Source organism: Alosa pseudoharengus, unplaced genomic scaffold, assembly GCF_046254945.1.
Source record: "Alosa pseudoharengus isolate Yale_2024_CS ecotype anadromous, Long Island Sound unplaced genomic scaffold, YU_APseudo_1.1 YU_APseudo_1.1_scf_10, whole genome shotgun sequence".
Taxonomy (NCBI): Eukaryota; Metazoa; Chordata; class Actinopteri; order Clupeiformes; family Clupeidae; genus Alosa; species Alosa pseudoharengus.
In genome coordinates this window covers 2,504,998-2,517,518 of record NW_027468565.1, presented here as the reverse complement: position 1 = coordinate 2,517,518, position 12,521 = coordinate 2,504,998, and the positions used below count along the sequence as shown (strand labels likewise).

The 12,521-nt window shown below is 40.8% G+C and overlaps 1 protein-coding gene across 2 annotated transcripts in view; it reads left to right on the top strand.

The window, feature by feature from the left end:
- Positions 1-2,822: 2,822 nt before the first annotated feature.
- Positions 2,823-12,521, top strand: part of bbs4 (Bardet-Biedl syndrome 4) — a 122,296-nt gene continuing 112,597 nt past the window's right edge. Inside the window, exon 1 of one of the 2 annotated variants that reach the window (XM_076302728.1) lies at positions 2,823-2,976. In XM_076302728.1, the coding sequence (XP_076158843.1) occupies positions 2,956-2,976 (21 nt within the window). In that variant the 5' untranslated portion in view covers positions 2,823-2,955. Of the gene's footprint in view, positions 2,977-4,684; positions 5,070-12,521 lie in introns of those variants that run through there. The other variant, XM_076302735.1, reaches the window with a different exon arrangement.

Genomic DNA, 12,521 nt, shown 5'->3' with positions numbered 1-12,521 from the left:
TAGTTTTCTTTTGACTAAAACTAGACTAAAATGACGAGACTTTTAGTTGACTAAAACTTGACTAACAAAAATGATATTTGAATGACTAAATATGACAAAGACTAAAAAGGACATTTCGTCACAAGACTAAGACTAAGACTAAATAAAAAATAGGTGACAAAATTAACACTACTTCACGAAGTTTAGCGTTTGCAGCCATCTTGAATTTAGTCACGATAAGTCGAGCAACGAGTAAGAATGAACAGGTATGATAAGGGATCAGATTCCAAAAATAATTCTGTGGAAATGCATGGATTACAGTTTCTTCCAGTAGCAGCAACTGGAATCCATGCATTTCCACGGAATTATTTTTGGAATCTGGAATTGGAATGGAATTTGGAATCTTGGAATTCTGGAAGCCTGATTTCACTATATGGATTTTTTCTCACAATTTGGTCCCCCTCACTTTGAAAATATCTCCTGTGCCCCTGTGTTAACGTATTGATGAGCGTACGTAGCAACAGGCCAACAGCAGCAGAATAAATAACAGGCGCACACCTGATATAATTCCAGACTGGAATGCTCAAAAATGTACCTGAAATGGTCAGAAGGGTTTGAGGATCATGAAAACATGCCCAAAATTCACATTCCTAACTCTATAGAACCTGAGCTATGGCAATGGAACTACCTCTGGACTGCATAAAGGGGGATTTTGACCCTCGTGCGATCCGGGGTTCCCAGAAGTGGCTCCTGATGAAATATCTTGCTCCGCCATATAGCCTACGATCTTTGCTACATCGATTCCCCAACTGGGCAACTCATGTAGCAAAATCTTCCCCCAGTTTCCCACCTCTTATTCCCACATGAAGTGACGTGAATGATGATGTTTTTCCCATTAGTCAAGTAGAACCCCAGGATAGGTGTGACAAGGTACAAATGCAATTTTTTTTGCATAGATAGTTTAGGGTGTAGACTCAGAATCTGGCACCCTTGAGCATTTTATTAAAGACATAATCAGCTACGCCCCACTTTTTTGACCATCTAGATGCATATTACTGTATAAACCCATAATGTATGATATCAAATGGAAGCTCTTCTCAAACAGAACTCAACAATGTCTATACAAAATGCTAAAAATGATTTCAAGTCCCTCCAGAGAACATAATATCTGTAAAGTCCGGTAAGATCACACTGCTGAAATAGTAGGCTGAGCAACAAATTGTCTCAACCCTCAACAATTAATCAAATAGACAAAGTTACAAGGAACAAAGTAGTACTTTCTTACAGATTCTGATAGCAACTATCTACAGAATATGTTGTCAGGCTAGACTTGTACACATCACAAACATCAAATGTCTCCTCCAAAAAACATTCATTCAATCAGACATTTCTCCCTCGCTGTCATCAGTATCCTCCACTGAAAGTGTAGCCATCTTCAAATTTTTATTTGCACACTGTTCACCACCTTTGCAATGGCAGTAGGTGGTGCATGGTAGTCTATCTGACTGACAGGTGCAAGAGGCCCTGGAGCATGCTGGTACTGCCTTGCATCCACAAGCAACAAGCTGTAGAACTGTTTTGGGTGCAATGTCGGTGTTGCCATGAAGAGGCACAGCAATTCCATCCTCTGTTTTCCAGCCAAACAGGGATACATCATCAGTACACATGGGAGGTGTTTTTTTGTCAGCAGCTCTCCACAGAAGGACTTGCAGCCGTAGCTTGATGTGTTCTGCTGCACATTCTCTTGTTAGAGGAGGACTTTATTTTAGGAGGATCTCTTTTCTTGGGGAATAGCATGTATCTCAAGGTACTGAGGCTTTCAACAGTCTTTCCATAGTAGAGGCAAGAAAGGAATCCATTCCTGCCTTCATCCACTCATGCTCATCAGCTTCTACATCTGTAAAATTCTTCATATCAAGATTCCTCTTGAGCATCAAATTGATTGCTGAGGTTTTCCCTTTGCCATATGGATATGACACACTGTCACAACCAGACAATGCATGAACAGCCAACAAATCACAACATTTGTCTCCTAATTTGGCAGCCGTAGTCAAATTTGTAGTTTCTCATGTCTCATTCCATCGAACTACAGATCCGCTACCTGATCCGGCAAACTTACATAGTGTGGTTATAGCCGATAGAGGGCCGCGAAGCGAATGCAGAAAGTACCGTTCACCCTGTTACGAGTTGATGAACCACTGAAACGATTTTGTAAACATTATTTTAAGGTACAAAAAACTCTTTGGTGTTGCTTTAAGGGAAATTATAGCTAACATGCTAACTAACCGGGAAGTTGGTGAACTAGGGTACATCAGACTTGCCATAATAGCCTATTCATATTAAAATGAATTACTATTGAATGATTGTATTCCTGTAGGCTATGTATTAGGCTACATGATAGTTCCATAATTTATTTAATTTAATACCAAACATGACATGATTTAAAGGCATTAAGCGGCAAAAAGGAACATAATCTGACTTTAAAGGGCACTTTGCAAAAGGTATTTTGTTCTCTGGACAAAATGTTATTTCCCCCCCACCTTTTTTATGATCAAAGCTGATTTCTGTATGAGAAGAGGTGAAATGCGTTTACACAACGGAAAACGTTACTAGCATGAGTACTTGCTGGTCAATGTGGTAGACTATTTTCTCTATAGATTACAGTTTATAAATTGCAATGACAGAAGGCGGCAATTTACCTCGGCGATTGAAAAGCGCAGAATAAATTGCACTTAGCCGAGGCGAGGGGCTTGTCTGCGATTTATCGACCAATCACATTGTATTCCACACATACGTAGGCACGTAAAATCCACGTTGCTTCCGTGTTCTTGTGTGGTTATGAGGACTGCATTATACCTCCTCCAATCATCAACATTTGCGGTGCTGGCCCTTAGTTTCTTCCATAGACAGTAAAAGGTTTCTTCATGCCTCGAGGCAGAAAGGAATAAAGACGAGCCTAATCCGTTGCTAATAAATATGTCTGATAATCTGATACTGGTGAGTCCAAATTCGCATTCTGTTTATGTAGGTTTATCTAACTGTTATTTTGATGTGACGACGAGTTGTAGGCTAGCTTCTAGGTTATCAAGAGAAACCCTGTCGTTACTGAAGTTTAAATCGCGCTTTTCAAGACACCCAAAGCGCTTCACGGTGAAGCAACCTCACTAGGATGAAGTTTAAGGAATATATTAGGGGAATTTCATGGGCATTTTGGTTAGAAAGTTACTGAACGCTGAACGACAACGCTAACGTTAGCAAAGTACAGGTTAAACCCCTCACCAATGCTTCCTTTCTGTAATCCTCTTAGTCGCTAAGCAACGACCAAGCCCCCATGGAGTGGCATTTTTAGAGCCCGAGCACCGGAACTGTCCAAAAAAAGACAAGTCAAGTCAGTTTTATTTAGTATAGCGCATTTAACATGCACAGAGTGCAACCCAAAGCGCTCCACATACAAGACATTGACACAAAACAAAAGACAATAAGACAAAAAATGCCAGACGGAGCGGCGTAGTCGCCAGCGTAAAGACAAAAACAAACAACAAATGAAAAACACAAAAGATGCGGAGGGAGCGGCGTAGTCGCCAGCGTTTCCGTGACACTAAGACATACAAGACAGACAACACAGCAAATTGAAAATAAATAAATAAAATAATAATAATCATGTTAAAATTTTTCTAATTTCCAACTGGCTGAAAAAGTCCAAGGGCAATGATGACCCGCGTGAAACTGCGTACAGCCAAAGCAAGACCAACAAAGTTCTTAAACTGACCAACTCAGAGAATTTACTGGCAGTCTGGAGAGCAGAGCACAGGAAGAACAACAGTCTGAAGTCATGATGGGCGATCTTCCTGCGGATCAGCAGCTCGGTGGCTTTAGCAAGGACCGTTTGTTGCTTCATGGCTCCCGACGTCAGCACTCAATCCAGACTGCAGGCACCCAGCGTCAGATACGTTAACGTTATGGCAGGTCAGCCGCAGCTCGGTGGTCGTGGCAGTTGCAGATCTCTCGCAGAGTAGGCCCATTGCTCTGAGCAATCTTTCCGTCCAGACGAGTCCAGACAGAGGATGTGCAGCGTCAGATGGAAGAGGGACGGCTAGTCAAGGCAAGCTCATCAGCCCAGTCGAATAGAAACTAACGTTTCCGTTAGTTATCAGCCAGAAAAAAGGACCACGAATAACACAAAACTATCGAAAATAACGTAAATAAAGGGTGAAAACATTTAACTTGACAAATAATTAGACAGCCCCCTAAAGAGATGGCATAATGTCATATGTTTCAATACATTCATATATTTTGTAATTTATATCTTTTTATCTTTTTAATAATTAATATTCTGTGACCTGCATAATTAGCTTACTAATAGCCAACTAAGTATCTAGTAATTTCATATTGATTTAAACTATTCGACTACACTTTTCTTTAATGTCATTACATTGGTGGTGTGTAAGTCTAATTGACTGCCTGCCACTTTAAGGACGTGAGAGTAGCCTAATTACATTTCTGAGTGGATTGGAAGGCTTGCATCTCAATGTGTTCGGCTATGAGTGGAAAAAACTTTTTGCATAGTGCATTACCATATGTGGATGCAATTCGGGATGTTTTCTATGTCATTAGTTAAAATAAATGTTAAAAAATAACTCGAATGAAATCATTCTTGGATCATAGAAGAGGTAGCCTAAATGTCTTGCGATGTTATGCATTTCTATTAGCCTAGAAATTTAGACGCGCCCCTAGCGGGCTAGTCTAGCAACTCTCCGTTGGCTTGTGAGCTCCAGAAATCGAAACTTAATCAGGCCAATGAAATCGTGTATAGAGTCGTTAGGTGGGCTTAACATAATGATTGATGGCAGAGTTGCAACGGTTTGGCTTGAATTCCCTGCTACTTGAAAACAAATAAGATGGATGTTGCTACTGGCGAACAGTGTGACACGAGTTAAGCTTTTATTAAGTTGGCAAACGTTTGAACTAGCCAACTAGCTCCGCTGGTGGGAAACGCATGGGACTCATAGCGCTGCCGCTGTCCTATTGTGTGCAGAGGGAATTTGAAAGACAACTGATTATCCCGCCCCTCGGACTGAGCACTGCGAACGGTGAGTGCCCAGACCCTACATTTTAATGTGGGTCTGGCTCGTCAGACTACATTTCTATGAATTTAGTAGCACGACACAAACTGAGCTTACAAGCTAGCAAACATGACACGAGCTAAAAGGACATCTCCAGGTTTGCCAATGTGTTGCATAGCCTACTCAAATGTCAGTAAACCAAGTAGGCCTTAATTACTTTCATAGGTAGGTTAGGTACTGTACGATATTTACCGGGAGGGGAGGGCCGGTCGTTAGGGGGGGGAGGGCCTAAGATAATTTTTTAAGCCTTAGGGAAGGCCCAGGAGAAATATTTTTGGCCTGGGGGGAGGGCCGAGGAAAATTATTTTTTCCTGATCCATGATATTTTTTTCCCCAGATCAATGATCCGTTTTCGATATTTGAAAAGGTTTGTAGGCCAAAACATGATTCACGTCTCTTTGACAGAGTGGGCGAGTCCAAAAAGTAGCAACCCTACCTGAATCTCCCACAACTCCCCTCGTAAGCTTGCAGGTCACCCGCGGTTATGAGTCATAAACCAAATATTTTAATGATATTCGGGTCATTTGCGGGCGGGTCAGTTAAAATTAATTAAATATATATTTTCTACAAATAGGCCTACTTAAAATATCACGAGAAGGCTAGCATCAATACAGTAAAGCATCAATACAGTAAGTCAACAGTAAAGAAGCTGAAGACGCGGTTTTAAAATAATAAAGACACCCCTTCAGGAAAAGCGATATAGGCTATGGGAAATATTGGGAAAAGTTCTTAAAGAAGATGACAGTAGTACAAGTTATGGTCTATGTAGGCCTACTTCTTGCGAAGCCATTTAAAAGTATGACAGCCGAAACGGGCAGCCTGCAGGAATAAGTCTTATGGCACAGACTACACAGCCATATCTACCGGTATGTATAGGTTCGCGCATGCATAAAAGTTACCTTAGTTCGTTGTGTTTGTGACTTTAAACAGTGGATGTGCTTTAGTAAAGCTTTGTGCTTCATTCAGCATTTTAAACCAGTTCTTACGCTAACGTTTTGACCAGCAATGTATCTCTCTTGTCTACCTTGCCTCCCCATTTCTATTTTCGAAAGAAGTATGTCCATGGCCAAATCTTATCCTAGTGTTCTAATCCTTGGTGGTTGCGTGCAGGGGCGGAGCCAGACATTGTAAACATTCGGGGCTTAGCCCTTTTTTTTTTTTTTAAATAACCCCTTAAATAATGACTTCTAGTGAATTTTGTGTAAACTAATGGACACATTGAGATTAAAAAAATGTGAAACTAACATTCAACAGATTCAAGGTATCTGACTGGCACTACACTGTGTAAAATTATAGTATTGGGTCTTTCAAGAGGCAATATCTGTTCATATCTGTTTAGCATGTACTTAGTTAATTAAGCGTTTCTTATGGTTTGTATATTATAGTATTTGTTTATTTTCATTAGGCTATTGTTTGATATGACATTATTATTGACAAATATATAGAATATCTTATACTATAATATACATAATATTATGATATATTTTACAGTATGGCCAGTCATCATGATACAAGGGTATTTTAGAAGGAATGCATTATCATCTTGACATAGGCGTTTCTAAATTATATTAATTTTGTAATTTAGCAAGATTATTCATAGGTTTCATCAGGTCCCTTTACACAGGTGCATAAAATCAAGCACCTAGATTATGAATGCAGACTGCATGGTGCTTGATTAACACACTGATTCCTCTCAATATATCATTGTAATGTTTTTTTTTTTTAGTTAATAATTAGTTAGGCAGCCAAAACAACATAACATGACTTTTATATTTATGTGGACTCTTGGATTATAAGATCTGTGGTGGTGGATAGGATATCAACAAGGTTTTAAGGTAGGCTAACAGTTAACATTCTTTTGTGCAACATATGACACTGAAAAGTTGACATGGGCAGCAGATAACTGTTAATGGGTTTTTCTGACATTTCAAAACAGTGTAGCCTAATTTATTAGCTACAAGACGAGATCACTTTGTTTTGGGAGCTGGAATTTCTTATTCTGCAGTAGGCTTAGCTAGCCTATGAGAGTACTGAATTTGCCTTTTCCGCCGACGAACGAGGACATTTAACGTTAACGTTAAGCATTTAGTGCTAGTGAGCCAGCCAAGTAGCCTAACGTTAGCCTGCCTAACTGACTGAAAGCTCTTAACGTGAAATCACCAACCTGAAACAACACTATCCGTCAGTTCACTGGGCGATGCTGTTGCTTGAACGGAGCTGGGTGGTCTTTTGAAAAACTTTCTAATATCCATAACGTTTCAACAACATGTACACAAAGTGTTTTATCACACTGTAAAAGTGACAGACTTCTGACAGAGGCTTTTTGGAACACCGAAGCCATAACAAAGCGTTGTCAAGGCAGCATTTTTACTGGATCTAAACAAATCAATCTAACCATTAAAATCACCATAGCGGATAGCCCAGAGACCTGGCATAGATCGTGTAGCAAGTCAAATTATTTTTCAATATTGGGCTTTGAAAATAAGGGATATATTTCCTCAGTAATAGAGCATTTTGTGACATTTATAGAGAAACCGAGGGGAAGTTATATTGGAAATAGGGGTGAACGATTTTGGAAAAAAATCTAATTGCGATTTTTCTCACCAATATTGCGATTGCGATGCGATTATTTTGAAGCTCTTTATCTTCTGTCTTATTCAACAAAGACAAGCAATATATTATTCTATAGTATGACCAACACAAAATTAGATAAGTTAAACATAAACTGTTCTTTCCTGGAGCCCAGGCCTATGTTATGATGGCATTAGGTCATTGAATAAGATTGATGAATTAAATAATTTTTATTTAACTATTTTAATCACATTAGTAGACCTTTATTTGTTGAACTTCCAGCCTTGTAAACATTTAATGATTCTGATACGTTTCTATTTTGTTTCTATTTCATGTAGATATGATCTTCTTTCTTTAGTTAAAAAATAGGTCTACATGTAGTGGCACTGACACGGCTTCTTCTTGTCCTGTGCTCTCCATACACGCGCACGCACGCACACACACACACACACACACACACACAAACAGACCCGCTCCTCTCCTCTGTAGGCTACTTGCACGTGAATCGGAACAAACTACTGTAGATTGTTGTAGCAAAAAAATGCGGCCGAATGACCGTTCGGCTAGGTGTTAACTAAAGGTTAGCATCATCAACACTGCAGCGCAATACGCATGCATGCAAATTAACTAGTTTGTTCATATCACAACAAAGCCAATCGCGGATACAAAACTCTTTAAACAGGCAAAGTTATCAGCAGTTAGCAGCATGTATGTAGCCTAGAGCCTTAGCTGGTAAGCTAATGTTAGAACAGCTGGGTTTTTGGTGGTTAGCTGTGTCAACTACTTGAGGATAACAGTATGCATCAATTCATTACCTGTGAGATGAAATGTTGTGCCGCAAATGCAAATGCCCCCACTGTACTGTACTCCAGTAAAAAAAGTCCCCAGTGCACAGATGAGTGCAGCCTAAACAGTCGTGGAGTTTTAATCGTCAGCTGGACAAGTGAACGAAGTTACCAGCCAGAGTAGCAGCACAGGGTATTTATGAACTAGAACCAGGGGCATGGCAGGTTCGAGCAAAAGGTAATGAAGAGGTTTATTTTTAACCAAAGTAGCTCTAGTGATCAGACCTTTCTTGACACTGTTAGCTGGTCCTCTTGTTTACATTTTTTGCTTCTTCAGTGGTCGGTGTTAAGAGTCGGTGGCGCGTCGTCAAGCGCAAGTATAAATGCGTTTTGTTGACGTCACATATTACGAATCGCAGCCTTTGCGGTTTGAAAATCGCGTTTCATCATATCGCGATATTATCGCAAATGCAATAAATCGTTCAGCCCTAATTGGAAATAAGAATTGCCGGGAATTTAAAACACTAAAAAAAGATTAGGGGCTTAAGCCCCCTAAGCCACCCCCTAGCTCCGCCACTGGTTGCGTGCGTGCTTGCGCTCTTATTCTCATTCTCTCTCCTGCGCAAACATTATGTCCTGCATGCCTGCGTGTAGTTCTACTGCATAAAGTTTCGCAAATAAATTAGTTTGTTTTATAGAAATGGACTACTGCATGCAGGCTATAACCAAAAGCACACATTTTGTAAATAAGTGGGTCGGATCGCGGGTCGGGTATAATTTTGTCCTAATTAATATTCGCGGTCCGAGTTGCGGTCGGGTTGATTAAAATATCGGGCGACCGCGGGCCGTTTGTGACCAAACCCGCGCAACACTGGTTTGTAGCCCCGTGTGTGTGTATGTGTGCTTATGACATTTGCTGGCCGTTTTAACCTTGTAAACGTCATTTTTCGACCAGTTTTATTTGATTCACGTAGGGGGAGGGCCAGGCAGAACATTTTTAACCCGATCGTCTGGCGACCGGCCCTCCCCCCCCGCTAAATATCGTACAGTCCCTTAGCAACACCAGGTTGAGAGATGCAAGTAAGGCGCAGATCATTAACGTTAGCCTTCTATTTATTGTCATCAAAACTGCAGGAGTGAACAAAATAGGGCAGTCTCTGGTGTTTGCAGAAGTGAGTGTGGCATCTGACTCAATATTCTGCGCGAGGGACTGTTGTGGTAGGTGAAATTTCACGGGGAAACCATGATGATTGGTCAAATTTGCAAGGTCGCCCAGAATTCACGAGGATTTGCTGAATTTGCGTTAATTGTTGCGATCGCAACATCGCGAATTCCTGGAGGGTCTGGATTATAGAGCTGGTAAGTCCCGCCCATCCGCTAAACCCCCAGTGGACCTCTAGATTGAAAAATCGTCAATGCAAGTGAATGTGAGAAAATAATTATTTTCTGGTCCCGTTTGAATTGTGCCATGAATGTGAACATATGTTGTCTGTGAATTTTTAATATAAATTTTCATGTTACGAGTTTGACAGTATATTATATGATTCTTCGGCTATCAGTTGTAGAAAAGACATAACGAGAAAGACTACATGTCGCCTGTGACGTGAGCTAGCTCTAATCGCTAACATTAACTGAGATGCTAGTTTTTGTAACGGCAGGAATAAACACACATGGTAACAAAAATATTCGAAACCTGTCTAGCTTCACTCAACACATTAACACTATGATACAGTGTGATTGTAAAGTTGTATGGTTCACTGTGTTCAAAGTCGATCTTAATAACCCTCTACATCTCGACCAACTGATGGTTGTTATGGGAAATTAGCTAGCTGTCGTCTAGCGGAAAGTTGTAGTCCACAAAGTGCTCCCACACAAAGTTTAACCGCATCAAACTTCTACCCGCTCAATTGTAGCATTCTTTACACGAAAATGTATATTAAAAATTCACAGACAACATATGTTCACATTCATGGCAAAATTCAAACGGGACCAGAAAATAATTATTTTCTCACATTCACTTGCATTAACGATTTTTCAATCTAGAGGTCCAGCGGGGATAGCGGAAAGGGCGGGATTTACCAGCTCTATAGAGCTCAACAATCCAGCCCCTCCTCCGAGAGCACTTAGTTTCCGGAAGTAAGTTTCCCATTCATTTCTTCCATCAACGTCTGGAAATATCCATAATATAAGGAGTTTTAGACCAGCTACAATATGACTCATAATCATGCAACATATAATTTCGAGCAAAAAAACAAACGGCCTTTTCAAACTTACACATTTCAAACATTTGCAGCCTAATGATAGTTTAACATAGCCTAGAAATCTAGAGGCACCCTAGCGGCGGCAAATTAATTTGCTCAGCCTGTACGTCTAGTATCGAACCATAGGAATTTCTATTGGCTTAACACCGTGGATGTTCTCCAATCACAGCGCTCTATTTCGTTAGAGAGTCTTAAGGCGGGCTTAACAGGATAACGACAGTCCTGTGACGGTGAACAAGGAAGGTGGCTATGGCGAACGAAGATCGGTTGTTTGAATCGGCGTTGGCGTCAACTTTGGAGGAGTTGGACTTGTGCTTTTCTTTGAAAGTTGAGCAACACAATGCACTTAAGTCATTCCTTTCTAAGAAGGATGTGTTTGCCGTTTTGCCTACCGGATACGGATATGGTCGTAGCGCTGGCCTATTGCATGCCTAGGCAGTTTGAAAGACAATTCTCTGCCCGCCCCTTGGATTAAGCGAGGTGAATGATTCGATGCCAGACTATACATCTCAATGATATAGGATGGCCCCGCCAGGCTAAGTTTAACATGCTTCTATTTTTAATTCCGCACAAGAAGATTACTAACTTCCTACCGTTTACATTGAGTAAATTTAACTTTCAAGATGAGAAAAACAGTTTTTATTGGACAGCCACACATCGGTTCTGACAGCCTCGGTATCCATCTTGATTCCAGAAAGTAACAAGTTGACAGGCGCGGAAACAGTGGCATAAACATTTCCATGGCAACGGCGATCTCTAGCAATCAATGGCTCTGCTTTTACCGGCTTTTACACGTTAGGATTATGGCTAGTGTAGTACTTTTCCGCTACATCGCAAATAAATAACTATTAACTTTTGGTGTCTATATGAGCGCGTACAATCGCTTAGTCATGTCATAGCTGGTTTTAAGTCTACCATGGACGGTTACGATTTTATTCCAATTATATTCCAATTGTCAATGGAGAAATTGTATTGTACTGTATTCTTACTACCGGAATCGGTTGTTGGACTGTTGCGGTCTATTGTGGTTTCCTGCCGCTGCACTCCTTTTTTTAGGTGGCTCTCATGTGCAAATGATATTTGGCACATCCGGTGTCAGTCATTACACAGGGAGAAAGGTTTGACCCTGGGTGTGACTAGGCCTGTCGCGATATTCAATAAATCAATTAATCGCATGATAATTAAAATTAGCTCGATAATTTTTCTGGCCGCGATAAATGCCATTTGCATGCTTGTTTGTTTTCCTCGTCTCTCTCTCTCCCTCTCTCTCTCTCGGGTCCTTAGAGTAACGATGAGTGAACCCTCATGTCAGTCACTTATCAGTCGCATGGTGTGTGGGGAGGCGGGACTACTGGCGTAGCCTACCACAGAGTGCAGCTAAAGAGCCGCGTGAGAAGTATACCGGTAGGCACTAGGCAGAGAGAAAGCTAGTTGCGAGTTCGAGTAGGCTACGCCTAATAAAGACAAAAAAGATGGAATTTGTTTCTAAGCCTAACGCGACAGCTGCAGTGTGGGAGCATTTCAGATTTAAACCGAATGCCCGTGGTGAACCACTGAACGTGTGCGAGTCGGTGTGTCGAATTTGTTGGAAAACAGTCGCAATTAAAAGCGGCAACACAACAAACATGCATATGCATCTAAAACACAATCATCCGCTGCAGTTTTCCCAGTTGGGGAAAAAAAAAACACAACAAGTGGGCCGTCTTCCTCTTCCCGAGGAAAATTCTCAGAACGACAATATTATCGCTTATCGCAATAATTTCTGAGACAATTTATCGTCCAGTAAAATTTGTTATCGTGAC